At 41.8% G+C, this 22,315-nt stretch overlaps 1 protein-coding gene and 1 pseudogene across 2 annotated transcripts in view; one reads left to right on the plus strand and one right to left on the minus strand.

Annotated features, from left to right (window-relative positions):
* BTBD1 (BTB domain containing 1) overlaps positions 1–20,510 on the minus strand; it is a 43,680-nt gene extending 23,170 nt beyond the window's left edge. Inside the window, exons 1-3 of one of the 2 annotated variants that reach the window (XM_065871426.1) lie at positions 19,991–20,510; positions 9,301–9,457; positions 4,791–4,896 (exon numbers count right to left, since the gene is read on the minus strand). In XM_065871426.1, the coding sequence (XP_065727498.1) occupies positions 4,791–4,896; positions 9,301–9,457; positions 19,991–20,400 (673 nt within the window). In that variant the 5' untranslated portion in view covers positions 20,401–20,510. The remainder of the gene's footprint in view (positions 1–4,790; positions 4,897–9,300; positions 9,458–19,990) is intronic. The other variant, XM_065871427.1, reaches the window with a different exon arrangement.
* LOC136118868 (heterogeneous nuclear ribonucleoprotein A1-like) lies at positions 299–1,246 on the plus strand (annotated as a pseudogene).
* Positions 20,511–22,315: the final 1,805 nt, after the last annotated feature.

The following is a 22,315-nucleotide window of genomic DNA, read 5'->3' on the forward strand; positions in this document are numbered from 1 at the left end:
ACTATGAGGTGAAAACACATAGGTCCTCTATAGATAGATGTGTTATAATAAGAAATGACAGCTGAGAGCCTAATAAAGGTCATAAAAACACACAGAATTATATTTATAAACATCATACAATACTGGGTTTTAATACAAACCACTGCAAATCAAATCAACAAATATTTATAGGGTTTTCATCCTGTGCAAGGTACCCACTTCAAGGTTCCCAAGGAGATACATTCGGTAGGTTACTTTCTGCCCGTGGACGCTGCTGAGTATAAGCATCGTTGACGTCTCCCCCACCTCCACTGCTGTCATGTCTAAGTCAAAGTCACCCAAAGAGCCTGAACAGCTGCGGAAGCTCTTCATCAGAGGTTTGAGCTTTGAAACAACCGATGAGCGCCTGAGGAGCCATTGGGAGCAGTGGGGAGCGCTCACAGACTGTGTGGTAATGAGGGATCCAAGAACCAAGCGCTCCAGGGGCTTTGGGTTCGTCACGTATGCCACTGGGGAGGAGGTGGATGCGGCCATGAATGCAAGGCCGCACAAGGTGGATGGAAGAGTTGTGGAACCAAAAAGGGCCGTCTCAAGAGAAGATTCTCAAAGACCTGGTGCCCACTTAACCAGGTGAAAAACATTTTTGTTGGTGGCATTAAAGAAGACACTGAAGAACATCATCTAAGAGATTACTATGAACAGTATGGGAAAATTGAAGTGACTGAAATCATGACAGATCAAGGGAGTGGCAAAAAGAGAGTCTTTGCTTTCGTAACCTTTGATGACCATGACTCCGTAGACAAGACTGTCATTCAGAAATACCACAATGTGAATGGCCACAACTGTGAAGTAAGGAAAGCCCTATCTAAGCAAGAGATGGCTAGTGCCTCACCCAGTCAAAGAAGTCAAAGTGGTTCTGGAAACTGGTGGTGGTTGTGGAGGGGGTTTTGGTGGGAATGACAGCTTTGGTCGTGGAGGAAACTTCAGTGGTCGAGCTGGCTTTGGTGGCAGCCATGGTGGCAGTGGGGATGGCTATAATGGATTTGGTAATGATGAAAGCAATTTTGGAGGTGGTGGAAGCTACAATGATTTTGGCAGTTACAACAATCAATCTTCAAATTTTGGACCCACGAAAGGAGGAAACTTTGGAGGCAGAAGTTCTGGCCCCTGTGGTGGTAGAGGCCAATACTTTGCCAAACCCCGAAACCAAGGTGGCTATGGTGGTTCCAGCAGCAGCAGTAGCTATGGCAGTGGCAGAAGGTTTTGATTACTGCCAGGAAACAAAGCTTAGCAGGAGAGGAGAGCCAGAGAAGTGACAGGGAAGCTACAGGTTACAAGAGATTTGTGAACTCAGCCAAAGCACAGTGGTGGTAGGGCCTAGCTGCTACAAAGAAGACTTGTTTTAGACAATACTCATGTGTACGGGCAAAAAAACTCGAGGACTGTATTTGTGACTAATTGTATAACAGGTTATTTTAGTTTCTGTTCTGTGGAAAGTGTAAAGCATTCCAACAAAGGGTTTTAACGTAGATTTTTTTTTTTGCGCCCATGCTGTTGATTGCTAAATGTAATAGTCTGATCACGACACTGAATAAATGTGTCTTTTTTTTAAATGTGCTGTGTAAAGTCAGTCTACTCTGAAGCCATTTTGGAAAACTACCCCAACAGTGTGAAGTTACTATTCCTTCAGGGTGATGCCAGGTTCCATTCAAAATTTATTTACAACCTGCTCTGGTGGAGAAGCTATTGTCTTCCGAAACCTTGGTGTAGTTGAACTGACAGTTATTGCGTTGTGACCTGGAGTTCACCGTGAAAAGGGTCACCCAAGCAAAGTCATGGAGTTTTCTGATTATTAATATATGATTGTTGGCACATCCTATGCAATATATCTAAATTGGATTATGGTACCAGATATAGATGGGAATGAAGCTTGTGTATCATCCATTATCGTGTGTAATAAATAAATAATTTAATACCCTCAAAAAAAAAAAAGATTCCCAGGATCCAATGGCATGCCTAATGGAGGAGCTATTTACAAAACAACTTCTCGGAGTGAGTCACCCAGATGCAGGCAGTATTATTTCAAATGACAGTAGACTGAAGTGGAGCACTTGATAGCTCCTTAAAGGGACGGACACTAGGATTAAGCAATGTTACATTACCAATGTGGGCAGTGCTTAGGGCTCTCAAACATCCAGTAACTCAACAAAAATTCAATAGCACACAACGTGCAGGTGCTGGGGGGGGGGGACCAAATCTAGTCCCTGCCCTTCAGGATAATGCAAGAAGAGCACAAATCCTTCCCAAGGTAATGTGCAGCAGACAGGCAAACTAAGAAAGGGATGTTATTGAAACAGGAATATATTAAATTTCATGGAAGAGGGGAGGGCAGCAGTTCTTAAGAAAGTTATAATTTGAGCCAAGACATTAAGACTGAGTGAGAACTAGCCAAGGTGGGAAGGAAAGGCAACATTCTAGACATAGCCAGTCAGCCCAGTTGGTCAACAAATATTAACTGAACACATACTATGTTCTACTACTTTCAGTGCTGGAGATACAGTGGTAAACAAGACAAAGTCTCTGCCTTTAAGGAGTGTACAATCTAGAAGGAGGAGGTAGACAATCAATATATACATATTCAGACAAAGACCAAGATAAGATTTTCAGAGAGTGATACATATTATGAGAAAAATAAATAAGAGTAACAGAACAGGGATTGTTTAGGGGAATATGGTACTTTACGTAGGCGTGAGATGGCCTGTCTCAGGTCTTGTTTAACCTGAGATCTGAATGATTAAAAGGAGGTAGCCACACAAAGATTCATGGGGAAAAGGATTCCAATCAGAAGGAACAGAAAATACAAAGGCTCAAAAACACTGAAATAACTGTGGCCAGTGGATATGGAACATAGTGAATGAGAAGCAGAATGGTAGGAGACAAGGTCAGATACAGAAGGAGGCAGGTAGTTACTGCCAGCTCTTTACAAAAATTCTATTTTCTCTTCTTCCTGGGATGTGAGTAGTCTGCATCTCCTAGCCTCCCCTTAAGTTAGGTGGCATCTGGTGACTGAATTCTGTCCAATGAAATAAGAGGCAAAATGAGGGTGCCATTTCAAGGTCAAAGCTTTTAAGATGTGGGTATTTTCCTTGCCCAGGCGTTTTCCCATTTGCTAGCAAGATACAGATAATAAGCAGGCTGTAGGAAATGGCAGAGCCACAAGATGCAAGAGAGCCACTCACTGGTTGGGAACACTTCCTTGGACTGCATGAGTGTAAAAAAAATTTCTATTGTGTTGGAGCAGTGTGCATTTTGGGGGTTTATTTGTGCAAATGTGTTGAGCTTGCATTTTGGGGTCTATTTGTTACCACAGCCAAGCCTAGCCTACCCTGACTAATATAAGGCTTGATCACATAGGATCTTGTAAGTTCTGTAAGCAGTTAGAATTTTATTCTAACTGCAGTGGGAAGACACTGGAAGCAAGGATGTGATACAATCTGCTGCTGTGTAGAGAATGGACAGTATGAAAGCAAGGGTGAGTGGAAGCAGGGAGACAATAGGAGACCACAGAGGTTATCCAGGTGAGAGAACAGTGGCTTTGACTAGGTGGGAGCAATGGATATGGTAAGAAATGGTCAGATTCAGGATACCTTTGTGTTTTTTTTTTTTGGCTGTGCTGCGCTGCTTGCAGGATCTTAGTTCCCCGACCAGGGATTGAACCTGGGCCCTGGCAGTGAAAGCACCGAGTCCTAACTGGACTGCCAGGGAATTCCCCCAGGATACATTTTGAGTGGAGAGCAGAGAGCATGTACTGATAAACTGCATGTGGGGTATGAAAGAAAGAGAGTAATCAAGAATAACTTCTAGGTTTTTGTTTGTGCATGGTGGTGCCATTAGGGAAGAATGAGGAGAAAACTGGAAAGGAACAAAAAGATTTAACAGGGAGTTGGGGGAAATCAATGGCTCTCTTTTAGCTGTGTTGTTGGAAATGCCTATAAAATCTCCAAATGAAGATGTCAAGTAAATAGTTGGGTATATAAATTTGGAGCCCAGAAGAAGGTAAGATTAAAGATAGATATTATGGGTTCATGATGGTGATATTTTAAGTCATAAGCCTGGATCAGCTCTCTCTGCTCTCCTACACGACAAAATTCAAACTCCTCAGCCTGTCACTGCACTGTCCTCCACAAGCTGGCTTTCACCTGCCTTGCACCGCCCTTCCTCTACACACACTTCTTCGTGCAGTTCCACTTGCCTCTAATGCCCTCCCCTCTTCATTAACCAAATGTTATCCATTCTCTAAGGCCCATGTCAGAACCTTCTGGGTCAAGATTTTCCTAACACTCCTATGTGAGGTGCTCTCTTCATGTTCTGGATTTGCATAGTAATTATTTTCTATGTATCTAGTTCAGAAAAGGCGTAAGTCACATTTTGCCGTATGTCATCTCTTCTATTTAATGCCTTAAATCTTAATTTTCACATATTTGTTCCCTGATTCTCCAATGAGATGACAGTTTCCTTAAGAAAATGCACATCTTACCCTTCTCTGTATTTCTTATAGGACCCTAGTATAATGCCGTGCATATGGTGAGCATTCAATGAATATGTTTGATTTGACATCTTTTAAAAGGCAATGAGGTAGTTAAGACTTTTAGGAATACTTCAGCAAAATAAAGAAAGCGAAACTCTTAAAGAGGTAGACTTAAATCACTTGGAAAACCCACTAATTTAAAAACAGCTTGTCTGCCAACAAGGCTGACTAGTAAGGCATTACTGTACTTAAAAGGTAACATTTTAACTCACAGTGAACTTACCTATATCAATATCAGTAAACCCTTCTGCACTTATTGCATCCATCGTGCTTTTGTCTATTGTGTCTAGACAAAGACTAGCAAGCTGAGGTTCATCAAATAATCGAGCCTAAACATATAAAAAGCTAGTTATTTTATTTTCATAGTTTACCTTCAGGCTGTACATATTCAAAGCTAATACTGTAAACAATTATAATTGCTAATTATATAAAAACACATACTTAAAATACAATTATAATGTCTATATGTGCTTAAAACTTTTCATTCCACAATCAGAAATAAAAGCTAAAAGCAAAAATGCCCTGCTGAGATAACAATTAATTCATATTACCACTAACAACCCTGTTATTTTTATTTTCATATGCTTATATATGCATTGCCTTGTTTCTTATCACTTATGTTATCCTTAATGAAACACTCTAGGTTAGATAAGGCAGACATTATCCCATTATCCAGATGAGGAAACAGAGGCTCAGAGAGGTATACTGACTTGCCTAGTAACATCTAGCTAGTTATGCTCCAAAGCCAGTACTTAAGTCCAAGTCTTAAGATCTTTTCACTAAATGGTAATATCAATTGTCAAGCATACCAGTACCAACAGATCAGATTTCTTTTTTCCATTTCCTATTTTGATTGGGGGAAGAGAATAAAGTACAAGAATTTTACAGCATGAAAGTTCTGGGAACCTAAGCAAAAACTAGGCCTGACAACAGAGGAGCAAATAAGTGAATTCACATGATGGAATATTACACAATAATGAGAATGAACGATCTACAACTACACACAACAATATGAAGGAATCCCACAAACTTAATGGTAAGCAAAAGAAGGTACTGTATATATTGAGCAAGAGTATACAGCTGACCCTTGAACAACTTGGGGGTTAGGGGCACTGACCCTCTGTGCAGTCAAAATCCACATATAACTTATAGTTGGCCCTTTGTAGCCGAGGTTCCTCCATATCCTTGGATTCAATCAACCACTAATCATGTAATGCTATAGTATTTACTACTGAAAAAATTACACATATAAGTGGACCCACAAAGTTCAAACCCGTGTTGTTCAAGGATCAACTGTATACTGTATGATTTTAGCAAAGCTAATCTAGGCTTTAAGAAGTCAGAAGTCAAACTTACAATATGTGCTTTATCAGGATGCATATTATAATTCAAAAAAAAGTTTAAAAATGGGGGCGTTCAAACTCAATTGAAATTTTTTAAAAATTGTAACACTGAAAAAGGAGAAATGAAATTCTTAAAAAAACATAACACTGAAAAAGGAGATACGATGATAGGTGTGCCAATGACCAATCTTCCTTCTGGCCTAGGGTCAGCTCTGTTTACATTTAATAGCATGGACAAAACAGAAGTCTACTGTCTGTATTTCAGTTTTTTCAATTGGCCCAATAATGCCTTTTATAACACTGTTCCTTCTAGCATGGGATCCAGTCTAGGATCACAGTTTTTGTATTTTTAAAATATGAAAAATAGTACATTTTAAAAATTCTAATTTCAGCAGATATTTTAACTGGCCAACTCAGTTTTTATAGGTGAGCTAGTGTTCATGCAAAAATTGATATTTTACTCTAGGAAAAACATTATTTAATTCAGAGTAGCAATATTTCAGTCACTTAGATACAGTATCAAGTTTCCTTTAGAATCTACTGCTGCTACTTAAGAGTAAAATAAATTTTCTCTAAATTTAGTTTGAGCCTGGCATTACCTGATAAAATAGCACTATTTTTAATGATTGTATCACTTCACAGAGAGTGTTTTTCCCTCTGTAATCTATGCTGGTACAGTATACTGGCTCTTTGTTTTAGAGGGAAGCTAGCATAGGTCCTCTCAAGTAAATGAACATGCTCAGTTCAAATGACTCACTTGGCAGGAACAAGACGTTCACATGACAATTTGTGGGCTAATTCACATGACCCCACCATGAAAATTTTGGAGTAATGTTGAGTTCTAAGACCAATGAGACACTGAAAAGTTTCTTTTTCTCAGTGACATCTGTTAACCCTTGCTACTCAAAGTGTAGTCCAGAAGCACCAGCATCATCTGAAAGTCTGTTAGAAATGCAGACTCTCAGGCCCCACCTTGGCCTCCTGAACTAGAAAGCGTTTTTTTTTTGTTTTTTTTGTTTTTTTTGTTTTTTTGCGGTACGCGGGACTCTCACTGCTGTGGCCTCTCCTGTTGCAGAGCACAGGTTCCGGAAGCACAGGCTCAGCGGCCATGGTTCACGGGCCCAGCCGCTCCGCGGCATGTGGGATCTTCCCGGACCGGGGCACGAACCCATGTCCCCTGCATCGGCAGGCGGACTCTCAACCACTGCGCCACCAGGGAAGCCCTAGAAAGCGTATTTTAATTGTCAAAGTTTAATTTACTGGTTTCTAAAGTTTTTTTTTCTTTTGGCCATACCGCGCAGCATACGGGATCTTAGTTCCCCGATCAGGTATGAACCCGTGTCCCCTGGAGTGGAAGCGCAGAATCTTAACCACTGGACCGCCAGGGAAGTCCTATTGGTTTCTAAATTTTATGACTCAATTTAAAAAAGAGTAGTTAAGTGACCCTCTCTACACACAACAAAATTGTTTAGACAATAAAGAATCTTATGACTATCAACTTCTTTATTGGATTTTCATCCCAAATTCAAAAGAGGAAAAAAATGCAAAGAGACATCACTTATTAGTTATATAATCTTGGTCAAGTTATTTCACCTCCCTGTGCTTCAATTTCCTTGTCTATAAAATGGGGATGATAAGAAAATCTTCACCTAGAATAGCTACATCTCCTAAAGTTATTGTGAAGATTAAATGAATTAATGCATACCAAGTATTCAGAATGGTACCTGGCACACAATACTCACTCAATACATTTTGCTATTATTATCATCAATATCACCGTACCTTACTGGTTTAAGGTTGAGACCTTATTTTTACCACTTGCTGTCTCATGTTATATAACATATTTACCTCTTTACGCTTCCATTTCTTCATCTTTGAAATGGGGATAATAATAAACAACAGCACAGCTGTAATGAGGAGTAAATGTGATAATATATACAAAGGGACTAGCTTAGTGTCTGGAATACAATATATACAGACATGGAGTTCTGTGATTATGTCTAAGAAGAGGTGACATCAGCATGTTCTTTCTTCTATAACTATAAATACTTAACGGCCAAAGATTAAAAAAAAAATGCCATCAGTCATTTTTGGTATGACAAAATGGATGTAGAGGGCTTCTCTGGTGGCGCAGTGGTTGAGAGTCCGCCTGCCGATGCAGGGGACACGGGTTCGTGCCCCGGTCCGGGAAGATCCCACATGCCGCGGAGCGGCTGGGCCTGTGAGCCATGGCCGCTGAGCCTGCGCGTCCAGAGCCTGTGCTCCGCAACGGGAGAGGCCACAGCAGTGAGAGGCCCACGTACAGCAAAAAAAGAAACAAACAAAAAAATTAAAAAAACAAAAATGGATGTAGAACTGGGAAACTTGAGCTGTGGGCTCTGGCCCCACCTAGACTGTTGTGAGACTTTGGGCAGGTAGTTAACTAGCCAGGTTTTAGATTTTTCATTTGGAAAATGAGATGGTTAGGCTAAGGAACAGCCATGATTATTTCCATTACTAATATTCAGTAGGATTATATATTATTAGCTTAGACTTTTTCCCCCCCTCATTTTAACTTGCTTAACTCTGTGAAGACCCTATCTCCCCAAAAGGTCTTATTCTGAGGTACTGGGGATTAAAATTTCAACATATGAATTCTGGGGGACACTAGACTAGTTTAGGATTTTGAAAACAAATTTGTAAAAGGGTATCATAACATTGTCTAAAAAGAACAACAACAATTTATTTATATCTCAAGTATGGAGCTCAGATTACAGGCATTTAACAGATGCTAAATAGTATAAGTTAAAGACTGGTTAATGATTCCATAGATGTGTTCAGTTTGTAAACATTCATCAGACTGTACACTTATGATATGTGTACTTTTCTACATGTATAGTATACCCAGTGAAAACTTTTTAAAATGTCAAAGTAAGGATATTCTTAAATTCTAACTCCTCCAGAAGTGGGTCAGCAAGCTTAAAGACAGAAAACAGTAAATCTTACAACTTTTCTGGACTTGAAATATTCAATCTTAATTTCAGACCCAACGCAAATCAAGAACAAAGATGTCCAGAAAGCTTCATGCTATCATACTCTCAATCATAGCAGGAACAATGCTGGATACTAACCTCAACTCCAATCCTAAACAGTTATATAACTTGGAGTCATAATGCCCTATTTGTATAAGGCTTCAGTTTCTTTACCTATTATATGATATATTAACTCTAATTTGCTTTTCTATTCTAAAATTATATGACTCTGATGTATTTTCCTGAATGATAACAGAAGATTTCATATGCTTTAAAATAATAATCTAGGACTAATTCTCCAGGAAACAGTAAATATTCATATATAGTTGTACCCATTTTTTAAAGCTAAATGATACATACCTTAGCTACATTTACTTACCTGAGTAAGTAACATAAAGGCATTATCTGCCCTCAGATGTTTGGTGAGAAATTCCACACAATGTGCTTCCAAGGCTGGGACTGCATATTTCTTAGCAGTATAAAGAGTGGTCATAACTGTTTCTGGGCCAATTTGAACTTCATCTGAATACAGAAATCTGGGAAACAAGTGGAAATTGCAGAGATGATCAGTAGGGTTTTAGATAAGCAATCCATCAGTGTTAAACCTCTGAGGAATATTTTAAAAGATAATGAGCAAAGTGAAAAATAACTTGAAAAGTACATCAAACTTTCCAGGGCTACAAGGGCATGTGCACACACATCACCTCATTTTATTCTGACTCAATCCTGAGAGGTAGGCAGTGTCCATTTATAGAGGAGATTAAAGTTAAGTGAAGATCATGGGATCTTCATGTCTCCAAGTCAAATTTTTAGAGGTCTTTTAGCACCTACAGCAGCTTAGGATGAGTGGTTCATTTACCTCTCCTTCATCAAAGGATGTTCATGTAAGCAAATCTACAGATGGCTTAAGTTCACATCTCTAAATGTCAAACATCCATTTATTTCCTGATAATGGTGTCTTCTTATTCTGGGCATTTTTTAACCTTTCTTTGTTATCCCAGAATTAGCATTATGACCAAAGACTAGAGTACTGGGGCTTTGGAGGAATAAAACAGTTTAATAGTGTATTAAATGACCCCATATTGCTATGTACTTTTGAGTATTTAGATCCAACTTTCTTTCAAAATACTATCAAACCAATACCTCCTCCCCCACCCCGGTTGGCTGCTTCTAACTGTTAGGTCACTAGATAAATCAGATTCCTAGAAGTGCAGATAAAGCATAAGATTCTCAGAGAAGGCCTGGGCAGTTCTTGCTGAACTATACTGAAGCTTCTGCATATCCACTTCAGGGCTCCTTTGTGGTTCCTCAGAGACCTTTGTGCTTACTGCCCAGTTCTCAGCTACACTCAGCATAGCTGAGGGTGCTGGAGAAATAAGGCATTAAGAACAAGTATTTCATTTTAGCAATACTAAAGACTTAGAAAGAACACTTATTACACTTATAGTCCCAGGACCCAAGTCATAAAATAAGAGTTTAAGAGAACCCATTAGGGGGCTTCCCTCGTGGTGCAGTGGTTAAGAATCCACCTGCCAGTGCAGGGGACACAGGTTCAAGCCCTGGTCCAGGAGATTCCCACATGCCACGCAGCAACTAAGCCCGTGCGCCACAACTACTGAGCCTGTGCTCTAGAGCCCGCGAGCCTAGAGCCTGTGCTCTGCAACAAGAGAAGCCACTGCAACGAGAAGCCTGTACACCGCAATGAAGAGTAGCCCCTGCTCGCCGCAACTAGAAAAAGCCCGCACGCAGCAACGAAGACCCAATGCAGCCAAAAATAAATACATTTATTTAAAAAAAAAAGAAAACCCATTAACATCTTTCAGAACACTCTAGACAGTAAAGTGAGTGAGGAAAGGAAGTTCTATTTCATGTCCCTATCCACTGCTTTTCAATTTCTTCTTTTATTCTGGTGGGCAGACTCACCGCCCAAGATGAAATTCTAGCCTGTTGCATCCCCCTAACATCCCACCCTAACCAAATGCTGGCATTCCTCTAATAGTATCATTATCCTTACAACTACCTCCAGTGGAGGCTGTGCATTCTCATACTTCCCTATGTCTCAGGTTCAAAAGTGAAGGTTGCTGGTTTTCAAGATTACACTGTTTTCAAACATTTTTTCAAAAACCTTTCAAGTCAGCCATCTGTATCACCCTCATAATACTCATTTAACATCAGGTGCCACTTGGTGATGAGTACAGGGAATGAAAAAACCACTTAGTCCCTTATAGTCAGGGGTAGGGGAATGAATAAAAAGGAGAGAGAGAAAATGAACATTTGTTGCGTCGCTACCATCTGACAGATGCCAATTCATTTAATCCTCCCACAAGGAAGGTAGGTGCTGCTACCTGCATTTTAAAGATGAGGAAACAGAGGCTGGGGAAATGCAAGAGCTGTCTACCATAACATGCCATTTCTGGGCTTCTGGCTGCTCTCAGTGCTAGACTATCAGGCCCGTCAGGTGAGGGCTGTTTTAATTTGCCTGGACTCAGGGAGAGATGGCTTGGGTTTGAGCCTATTCCATCACCTGACAGCTATGTGACTTTAAACGAGTTATCACTGTGTTCCTCTCTGAAAAGAGATGTGGGTAACAGTATCTACTTTATAATGCTCTGGTGAGGATTAATATCAGTTAAAATACACAAAGTGTTTTGAATAATGCCTGACAAATACTTAGCCTCAGTAAATGTTAGCTGTTTATTTTTATATTGCTTCATTTCTATTTTCCTCTGCATTTCAGAAGGTTTCCTTGCCAGTCTTCTAGCCCTTCTATTTTTCTCCCCAGCAATCACATGTTTAAATTTCTAAGAATTCTTGCTTCTTTCTTGTGTGTTCCTTTTTTTTTTTAACTCCACAGCACTGTCTCCTTTTTATGGATGCAAAAATGTTCTCAAGTCTCCAAGTTTTAAAAGTTCCTTTCTGTTCCCTGAATTACCTATTTCCTTGAGGATCAGCTGTTCTTGGTCTTTTTTCATATTCTGATTTTCCTTATATGTCAAAAGATTAATGATTATCTCCAGTTGAATATCCTGGTAGCTGGTAAGTTTTCTTTGCTGCTGTTTAAGTATAGGACTGCTTTCCAGCTAAAACCTTCTCCAAAATGCAAAGGGTGGCTGGGAGCTGTGCATGTGGGAGGCTTGCTGACTGGCACCTTGCATTAGAGTGGGAAGGCAGCCTTTAGGTTAGAGACCAACCCCCGCCCCCCGCCGCCACCCATGCCATTACCCTGGAGTCCCTAAACCAAATCAGCACCCTAGTTCTCCCCAGGTGGTTTGTCTAGTTTATTTAAAGAGGAGCCTGTCAGATGTCACCAGGAGTTAGCATACAAGAGGGGGTTTGAGGGGATGGCCTATAAACAGGCTTTAAATTAATGCCCATGTTTTAACCCTACCTTCTCATTTTCACCCTCTTCACTACCAACTCTCCACCTAGAGCCGTGCTGGGGGCTCCGCCAGGAAAGGCAGCTCCCACCACCACTGTAGTTCCTCATGCTCTGGATTCTGGGCTCCAGACTTGGCCACTCCATTTCATCATCAACACACTTCCAACTGCTTTGTTCCTTTTCCACATTGGCTTCCAATCTCTCTCCTTTTTTTTTTGTCTTCATTGTAATCGATTTATTTTCTTTTGTATTTCTTTACAGTCAGTTTAACTGGGGCAGAGAGAAGGCTAACATCATGCTCAGTTCCCTTCCTAAACTAGAAACCTAGGAAGTTTTTGTTTTAAGGGCAAGATAGGAAGAAGTCTTTACATCTGTCTTAATCTTTTTTCAAGCAAAAATTACTAGAGTTATAAAATATAGAGCTGAAACGTGGGGCCTTTATTACCATTTGTTTGAGTAGATTCAAACTTAAGGAAACCAGCTCCACAAAGTTGAAGTACATGGTTCTTTAAGAATCTATAAGTGGGGCCCCTGACAGGAAGATCTGGAAAAGCTTCCTACAAGAATTTCTACCTGAGATCTAAAAGATGAAAAGAGGGCAGGAAGAACATTCCAGGAACCAAAGAATTGTGTTTTTAGACTATTCTATATGGTCCAAAACCCCATTCAAATTGCTTTTATGAAATTATACCTCAGTAATATAACTTTGGCTCGAATATATTTAAGAAACATCTACATTTATATCTAAAGACATAGACTGAGGATACTACTGATGTCAGTAATGCCTTCATTTATTTATTTTTTTGGGCTACGTCGGGTCTTCGTTGCTGTGCGCAGGCTTTTCTCTAGTTGCATTCGAGCGGGGGCTACTCTTCGTTGTGGTGCGGTGGCATCTCATTGCAGAGTGTGGGATCTAGGGCACACGGGCTCAGTAGTTGTTGCTCGCGGGCTCCAGAGCACAGGCTCAGTAGTTGTGGCGCACGGGCTTAGGTGCTCCACGGCATGTGGCATCTTCCTGTACCAGGGCTCGAACCCGTGTCCCCTGCATTGGCAGGCGGATTCTTAACCACTGCACCACCAGGTAAGTCCCAGTAATGCCTTCTTTATGAGGGGACTGCATCAGGAATTTTTTTTTTAACTGATCTTATTGTCAGACAGAGTTGTGCATCTCCTAAGCAGTTGGTTTGTTTTTAATCTACAAACACTATGAATTGTAACTGACTAGCCAGGTTTCTCTTTTTGTAATAGTTGCTAAAATTATCAAAATTAAGTTTGTGGAGTACCTATAGCATGCGTTTTTGTATTGGCTTCATCTTGGCTCTGTTTTATTTCTTATCCTTGTGTTTCTTGTATGACATTTTAAATTCTTTTTGGAGCAATGCAAGTTATAAATAAATACTAGACTATAAACAGTAAGAAAGGGAACTCTGTGTTTCTTATATTTTTCCCTATATCTTTCCTACAGCATCGGACACAGTGTGGGCACCTGGCTAAGCCTTAATGAATACATGTTAGCCGACTAGACAATTCAGTACAGGTTTCTAGCTATCATTGATAGGGAAACCATTTTCATTTCTAATAAGAAAAAAGGCTACTTGAAAATCCTAGAATCACCTTGATTCATATTTTATCAATACATCCATGTTTTCTCTACATTCTATTTAATTACTAAAACTGCTATATTAAACAAACTATGTAAGCCAGTGTTTACAAAATATAATTAAAAATTAAACATATTAGCACAATACTTTGTATTTTAAAGTGAACATTTCAGCTCTGATACACTACCTCTAAGGACAAGAGCACAGAGAAATAATTACAGGTCATCAAACTATTTCTGATTTCTCCCTGAAGATGAATGGCTTTCCAAAAGATAAAACTTAGGTTACATTTAATCTAATTTAAAAATGAAAAGACTAAGGTAAAAATTTCATTTTTTTTTTTTTTTTTTGCAGTACACGGGCCTCTCACTGCTGTGGCCTCTCCCATCGCGGAGCACAGGCTCCGTACGCACAGGCCCAGCGGCCATGGCTCACAGGCCCAGCCGCTCCACGGCATGTGGGATCTTCCCGGACCGGGGCACGAACCCGCGTCCCCTGCATCGGCAGGCGGACTCTCAACCACTGCGCCACCTGGGAAGCCCAAAATTTCATTTTAAATTAGAAAAATCACAAGATCATGTACGAGAAACTGTGTATCACTACTGATTCTTTCATTTTACTCAAAAACATTTATTGAGGGACTATATAATAACAAGACACTGAGACAGGTCCTAGAAATACAAATACGAGAGCGATAGCTCTGCCCATAAAAAGCTTATGGTATGGTAATAAAATGATTAAAAAGTAATGTCATAATTACAACAGAATTATGCATTAGGCATGGTTTGATAACTAATCTCTAAAGATGGCACCAATAAATCACGCCTCCTACTATCCATACCCTTATACAGATCTGTCCCATGAGGAATCTGGGCTAATCCTGTTTGCCTCTCGTTAACTAACAGAATGTGGCAGAAGTTAACACTATGCCAGTCTGGGACCTAAGCTTTGAGGATGCCTGGCAGCTCCTACTTTTGTGCTTTCTGGACCCATGGGCTGCTGTTATCCAAGAAGTCAAGCTACCCTGCTGGAAAGATCAGCTGGAGAAGACATGGAGAAAGAGAGAAAAAGGTTCAGCCAACTCAGTCTGAATCAAACCTCCAGATGACTCCAGCCCCAACTGCTATCAAACTATGACTGCATGGGAGACCTGAAGAATATGCTCTAAGAACCTCCCACACAACCCTGAAAGATAATAAAACCATGTTTAAGCTGCTAAGTGTTGGAGCTGTTTGTTGTACAGCGATAGATACAAAACTTGCTACAAGAGATCAGATGAGGCAGAGTGCAAAATTAATGATGTTTTATAGAGGAGATAAAGCCTGAAGTATATGTGAAGGGTGGTAATTAAGTGTGGAAATCTTCCAGGCAGAAAGACTAAGTACAAAGGCAAGGAGGCTTTAGAAGGCAAGTAGTAAAATAAGGGAAAGGCCATCAGTAGAGTCGGGGCACTGGGCACATGGAGAGGAAGGGGAATAGATATCAAATCATAAAGGTCTTGTATACCTGCTGAAATGTTTAAACTGCATCCTGTATGCAAAAAGAAGACATTAAGAGATTCAGGGGAATCGTGATAATGTCTGGATGTGAGAGAAATAACTTTGTTAACAGTGTGAAGAGTGGAGAGAGCTAAGTCTAAAGGCAGTGGTCTGTCTGAAGCAATGCTGGAAAAAATTAAGAGAAGGGGGCTGAACCTTCATGACTGGTCCAAACAGGATAAGAAACACATGGAACAGACTGGAACCAAACTACAGCTTGGAGCCAAGCCCACCTGAGTCAATCCCCAACTGACCCACAGAACAAGAATATTCAAAGGAAGAATAAATGATTGTCTTTTTTAAGCCCCTGAGTTTTGGGGTGCTTTATAGCATTACTGTGGCAAAAGCTGACTGAGACAGGGTCTAATAAGGTGCCTGCCTCAAAGACTGTTCTGAAATTTGAGTTCCCACAAGGTGCTTAGGAATAAACGGTAAGCGGAACGTGGCAAGCACTCATTAAGTGTTAGATATTTTTACTGTTGACATGTCCATCTGTATGGGTACTAGACATTCGTTTGTGATTGTCCAGTTGGAAATTGGGTTCGGGCTGAGTACAAGTTTGGCAATATAGCTGGGGGAGTATGTAGTGCCATGGGTTAATAGGAGAAAGGAAGAAGACAGCTGAAGACAGAACCTGAGGAATAGTTGTCACCTGAGGAACCCATGTCTCCTTCCAGCCACCGCTCCATTTCTCTGTTCCTCGTCGCAACAAAACTCCGAGAGGATTATTTATACTAGTGGTCTCCAGCTCCTCACTTCATATTTTCTCCCCAATCTACTCTAATCCTTTTGTTGAAATCACTCTTGCCAGGGCTATCAATAGCCTCCATGTTGTCAAAATCAATAATCAATTCAATGTTCTCATTTTACCCAACTCTCAGCAGCATTTAACATAGTCAACAACTCCCTCTTTATTGGCTCACTTTCTTCAACAGGACTTTCAGGACACCACGTGGGCTCCTTGCTTTCCCTTCTAATTCCACTAACAGCTGTGGCTCAGTCTCATCCTATGCTCCTCCTCCTCTGCTACATCTCTACCTGCTGGAGGGTCCCAGAGCTCATCCTTGTACCTCCTTCTCTTCACAGTCTATTACACATTCCTTCCCTAGGTAATCTCACCTGGCCTCATGGTTTAAATACCATTTACTCTTAACTTTCAAATTTATATTCAGCAAGCAGCTCTTCCCTAAACTCCAGGTTCGTATTTCTAACTGGCTGCTCTTATATCCCTCCTTGGATGTCTGGTAAATCTTCTTGGTTCTACCTTCAAAATATATCCAGATTTTGACTACTTCTCATCATGTCCATCACCACCACCCTGGTATATAAAACCCACCAACAGCTCTTGCCTGAACTACTGCAAGAGCCTCTTTTATTCAATTCCCTGCTACTCATTTTACTCCTTCCACAGTCTAATCTCCAAACAACTGCCAGAATGAGTTTTTAAAAAATGTAAACCAGATCATATCACTCCCCTGTTCAAATGCTTCCCACCAGACACCAGAGGGAATCCAAGTCCTTCCACAGGCTCCACAGCCCTGCATGACCCTGGCCAGCCTATCTTTTTGACCTTATCTTCTACCACTTTCCCCTGTATTCTATCTGCTCAAATCACACTGGCTTACTCTTGCAATTCCTCTAACAGGAGAAATTTGGGGCCTTAAACATGTTTTTCCTTGCTTAGAATGCTCCTTCCCTCATGACTTGATCATTTTTCCTTAAAATGCTTACCAGTATTTGACATTATATCTTTGTTTCTCCCTACTGGATTATAAGCTCCACGAGGACAGGGACTTTCTCTTGTTCACTGCCATATCCAATATCTAAAACAGTGACTGGCACAGGGAGGCAGTATTTCTTTTTTCTTTTTTTAGACAGGTCTCAGACCAGATAGGGCCTTAGAGACCATATTAAGGATTCGGATTTATTTTAAGAACAATCAGGAGACATTGGGAGGGTTTAAACTAGGAAAAGAATATAATGAGGTCTGTATAATTATAAACTTACTTCGGCTATTGTATAAAGAATGATCGGAAGGGATTGGGGTACACGTGGGGAAATAAAAGAGGAGATTTTTACAGCAGTTGGCTCAGCTATGGTAAAGGTGCTTGGGATAAAGAGAAGATTCAAGAGATTGCTAAATAGATGGAATGAACAGGACTGGACATGTGGATATAAGAGAGAAAGAAGACGAAGTCCATAACAAGGGAGGCAGTATTTCTCAAATGAGCAACTAAAGAACATCACGTAAAGGTCTGGCAGATCAAAGTAAGCAGTTTCTTAAAGTGCTTCAAACTCAAGTTCAAAAGCCTTTAAGTAATATTAACTAATTCAAGTTGTAAACATAAAAGTATGCCCAAGCTAACCTGCTTTTCCACCTCAGCAAGTACTGTAAGACATTTTTTTGTCACGCAATAATAGGTAAGTACAGCACCTATGTTTCATAACCAGCCGTTAAATAACCTAAGTTCAAAAATCACTTTCAGAATAGAACAATGCCTAGAACCTGAAGTACAAATACCATGACTACGCTGAAAATAGGAAAATTTCAAGGACTCAGATTAATTCACTTATTTTCTATTGATGGGAAAGGATTGACTGATCAACAGCTTCAGTGAAAGTATGAAATCAGCATTTTCCCTCTACATTCTTATCCTAGCAATCTCAATGTTTTTTAAAGGAAAAAGCTACCCAACAATATTTTTAGATCAGTGGCTCTCACGTATCAGTATTTAGGGAGAGTATTAAATATGCTCTCAAGGTCCCAACTCCAAATATTACAATATTGTAAGAAGGGAGGAAGAGACCTACAAATTTAACAAGTACTCCAGGTGATTACAATGCAGGTGGACCAACAGAAAGAATACTTCTAGTTTAGAAAATCTAAATGAGCTATAACCAATCCTCCTGGTTGACTTCAAACCAAAAACCAAAATGATCTAGATCCTAGCTTTTGAGTTGTTTTTTCCCCCTTTATAAATGTAATTGAACTAAATTACAAAAAATATGAGAAACAAAGAGAAAAAAAAAGTCAACATCATCTTACCATTCCAACACAACTTTGGTTAGCATTTTGGTATACTTCCTTCTCTCCTTTTCTCTAAGTATACATTTGCTGTTTCTTTTCCCAGTTTTTAATCATAGTGAGCACAGTTTCAAATGCTAATTATATACATTTTCCACATTACTATTATTACCTAGTCTTCATGAATATCATACTTAGTTGCTGCACTACGTTCCATCAAATGCACCTATCACTGTTTATCTAAGCATTCTCTCCGCTTGACTACTTCCTCACTACTGTAAATAATCCTGCCTTAAATATTTTTGTGGGGAACATTTTCAGTACTTGAATACCCTACCTGTGGGGAAAACAATCTACAGTGCCAGACTGTTTTACCACCACCTGTCAGAGAGGGCTCCCCAGATGTTATCTTAAAAAAAAAAAAAAAAAACTGGAGGGTTTAATGGAAGAGGAAAAGTACATTTTTTAATTTGCACTTCTTTAATTACTATCGAAGTTAAACATTCGTTGTTAATTATTATTTTTTTCTTTCCCTAAGTTATCTATCCTGTCTTTATCCACTTATTAATGGGATTTTAGATTTCTTTTCTACCTGTGTTGTGTTAACTTTGTATTCAATTTCCTTGATCTTCCTGAGAGCTGTGAGCCTTTGTGGAGTATTTATCTCTTCCACTGACCTACCTGTTTTTGTCTCAGTACTACCCAAGACTGCTATTTTAATGATACATTCTACTCAGGCAGATAAAACCATCTTGGTATAATGAAACACACATGGCCTCTGGTATGACTTGGCTCTGTTACCTCTTCAAGTTACTTGACTTCTCTGGGCCGCAGTCCCATTTGTAAAATTGTAGCAAACAATACCTATACGTTCCGAAACGGCCTTTCGTGAATAACAGCTAATAATGCCAAACTATTAGCTCCCTTCCATTAAATAAAATTAATCAGAAGTCAATCTTCTATCCTCAAGTAATCAAAAAAAAAAAAACTCAACATCGAAAGGGAGATTCGTTTTTAAGCAAACATAACCTTATCTGCAGGAACAAAAGGTAGCTAAAGCCAAACTTACTTGTTTTGATATTCACTGTCCTGGATCATGACAACTAACACGAATGAAAAAGGCGTAAGAGGATAAAAATAAAATAAAAGTAAAAATAAATTTTAAAAAAATTTAAAAGGTCATCTCGTCTACAAGACTTCCCAAGTATCCCTCTTCCCCAACAAAAACCTAAAACGTCGCAACTGGGCAATCAGGACAACCTGACCCATACTCTGTCCTCACCACTTCTCTAATTCCCAAGCGTGGGCAACAACCCGCTACTGGAACGTGAAAACGCACGCTAATTGGCCTTAGACACTAATATTTACTCTCACAGCCGGCGGGCAGCCGTCCCGGCCGACAAATTTCGGTTTCGCCCTTCCCGAGCATCACAGACTCGGGAGGAAATTGAGGCCGGGAGGGTAAGGAGAGCCTTGCCCAAGGACACCGCGGGGTTGGGGAGGCCGGCTCGGTGCCCGCCGCTCACCTCAGCAGCGCCAGGAAGGCGGCGGGCTCCACGTCGGGCAGCTCGATCTCGGCCGACGTGGTGGCCATGCCGCCGTTGAACATGGCGTCGAAGACTGCGCTGCCGGCAGCCAGCACGAAGCGGTGGGCGGGGATGCGCTGCGGGCCCCCAGCGGCGGCGGCGCCGCGGCCCTTGCCCAGCACGAAGCGCACATCGCTCAGCAGCTCCGAATTGAAGAGGAACGCGAAGCGCTCCTTCAGCGACGCCTTGGTCGCCTGCCAGTTGTACAGCGGCTCCCGCTGCAGGGGTAGCAGGGGCCCCAGAGAGGACGGCGGCGGCGGTGGCGGCGGCGGCGGCGGCCCCGCGGCGCCCGGCTCCGCCTCAGCCCCCGGGACCTGCTCGCCCGTAGCTGCCGGTCCGAGCGAGGCCATCCTCCAGCGGCGCGGCTCTGCGGGCTAGAGACAGCGCTCCCACCGCCCAGCCGCCATCGCCGAAGCCGTCCCCCGAGGCCGGCACCGCCTCCCTGCCTTCCGGGAAAGGCGCTTCCGGAGGCCGCGCGCCTCCGCCGGCCCCGCCCTGAGCTGCCCTGCGCGCGTCCCCGCTGGGCCGGGAGGCGGAGGCGCGCGTGGCTGCCCAGGCCGGACCTGGAGGGGACCGTGACCCCTGCGGCGTCTGGGCCGCCCTGGGCGCACCGAGCTTACCCGAGCCCCGCGCTCCGGGTGGTGGGACTTCGGTGGGCTACATGCAGCCCGGCACGGGCGCCTCCTCAGACCTGCGGGCCCCGAAGCCCTCGCCCCTCCCTACCTTCAGGCCCCTCGTCACCAGCTGCAGCGCCCCCGACTCGTATCTAGGACAGGTCCCTAGGCTCTCCTTCTAGGAGTCGCAGGCCTGGAAGTGGAGGGGGCCCGAGGGCATAGCCGGCAAAGCACGTGGGAGGGGACGACCTGATTCCACGTAGCCCCTCCCCCAGTGTCGTCCAAGTCACCGCTCCAGAGGGCCGCTGCTCCTGTAGTACCCCTGGAGCACAGCTTGGAGACCCTCTGCATCTAACAGCCTTCCCTTTCCTCCTTCTTCCTGTTCTGTCTCTAATTTTGGTATCTCTGTGGACTCAGGCATTTTTTTAAAATGTATTTTAACCCATTACCAAAAATTAACCCTATTTTAAATCTCAAAAAAACCCTCAAAGGTACCAAAGCAAAAATAATACAAGTAGTATAGGCTGCATTATCTGGTACGGGACAATAAAGTCATAATTTAACAGCAAAAAAAAATGAAGACACTGCGTTATCAAAACTTGTGGAACACAAAAGTTGAGCTCAAGGCTAGGGCATAGCCAAAAGCAGTTGTTTACCAAAATGAAAACAATGAAAATAAGTGAAATAGAGGATCTGGGAGGATGGCAGAGTAGGAAGCACCAGGAATCTGACTCCCCACCTGAATAACAATTCCACTAGCTGAATCTGTCTGATGTACTTATTTTGGAACTCTGGACTCTGTTGAAGGCTGGTAACTTCTAGGGGAAGACTTGGACAGTAAATCGCTGTTAATTTTGGTCAACTTGAGCTCTTTGCACAGTACCAGCTACCCATCCGTCACCACCAGCTGCATGGCAGTACCCGTGTTCCTGGAGCAGCTTGCACACAGCTCTGTCACCTACAAATTGGCACTTGCCATCTACCTCTATAAGGATCAAATTATGAGCCACTGCAGCTGCTGACCTTCAACACCCCCTGAAAGGAGTTCAGGGTGGAGATCGGGAATGAGGCACTCTGTGCTCTGGGAAAAACTGGCAGAACAGGTCTTCGGATAGTTAGATATTTTCATGAGTCCAATTCTTGTATCTCCTCCTATCTAGAAAAGCACTAAAATCCTTTACGGTGATGTCTGCTCCTTGTGACTAGCAGTAAACTTCACAAGACTAGCAGAAAACTTCAAAAAATATGTGCTTGATTGCATGTACTCCCCCTTCACCAAAATCACATATATACTGACCTCCCCACTTTTTGGAGCAGTTTCTCAGAGCTATCTGAAATGCTGTCTCCCAGGCTATAGTCCTCCTTTTGCCCCAAATAAAACTTAACTCACAACTCTAAAGTTGTGCATTTTTTTTTCAGTCAACAGCTTGTAGGAGGAGCCAGGGAGGGCAAAAAGGCACCTATCCTCCAAACACTGGGGATCTGTGCTCTGATTTCTGCTTCTGAACACAAATGTACAGACAAAGAGGGGGCAGCTATTGTTGTTGTAGTACCTCTCTCCATTGTTGCAAGATGCTTTAGCTGAAGTGACTTCCCGAGGATTTAAAGGACTAGCACCTTCCCTCCCCTACCCCCCCACCTCCGTCCTTCA

The sequence above is a fragment of the Phocoena phocoena genome, chromosome 2 (assembly GCF_963924675.1).
Source record: "Phocoena phocoena chromosome 2, mPhoPho1.1, whole genome shotgun sequence".
NCBI lineage: Eukaryota > Metazoa > Chordata > Mammalia > Artiodactyla > Phocoenidae > Phocoena > Phocoena phocoena.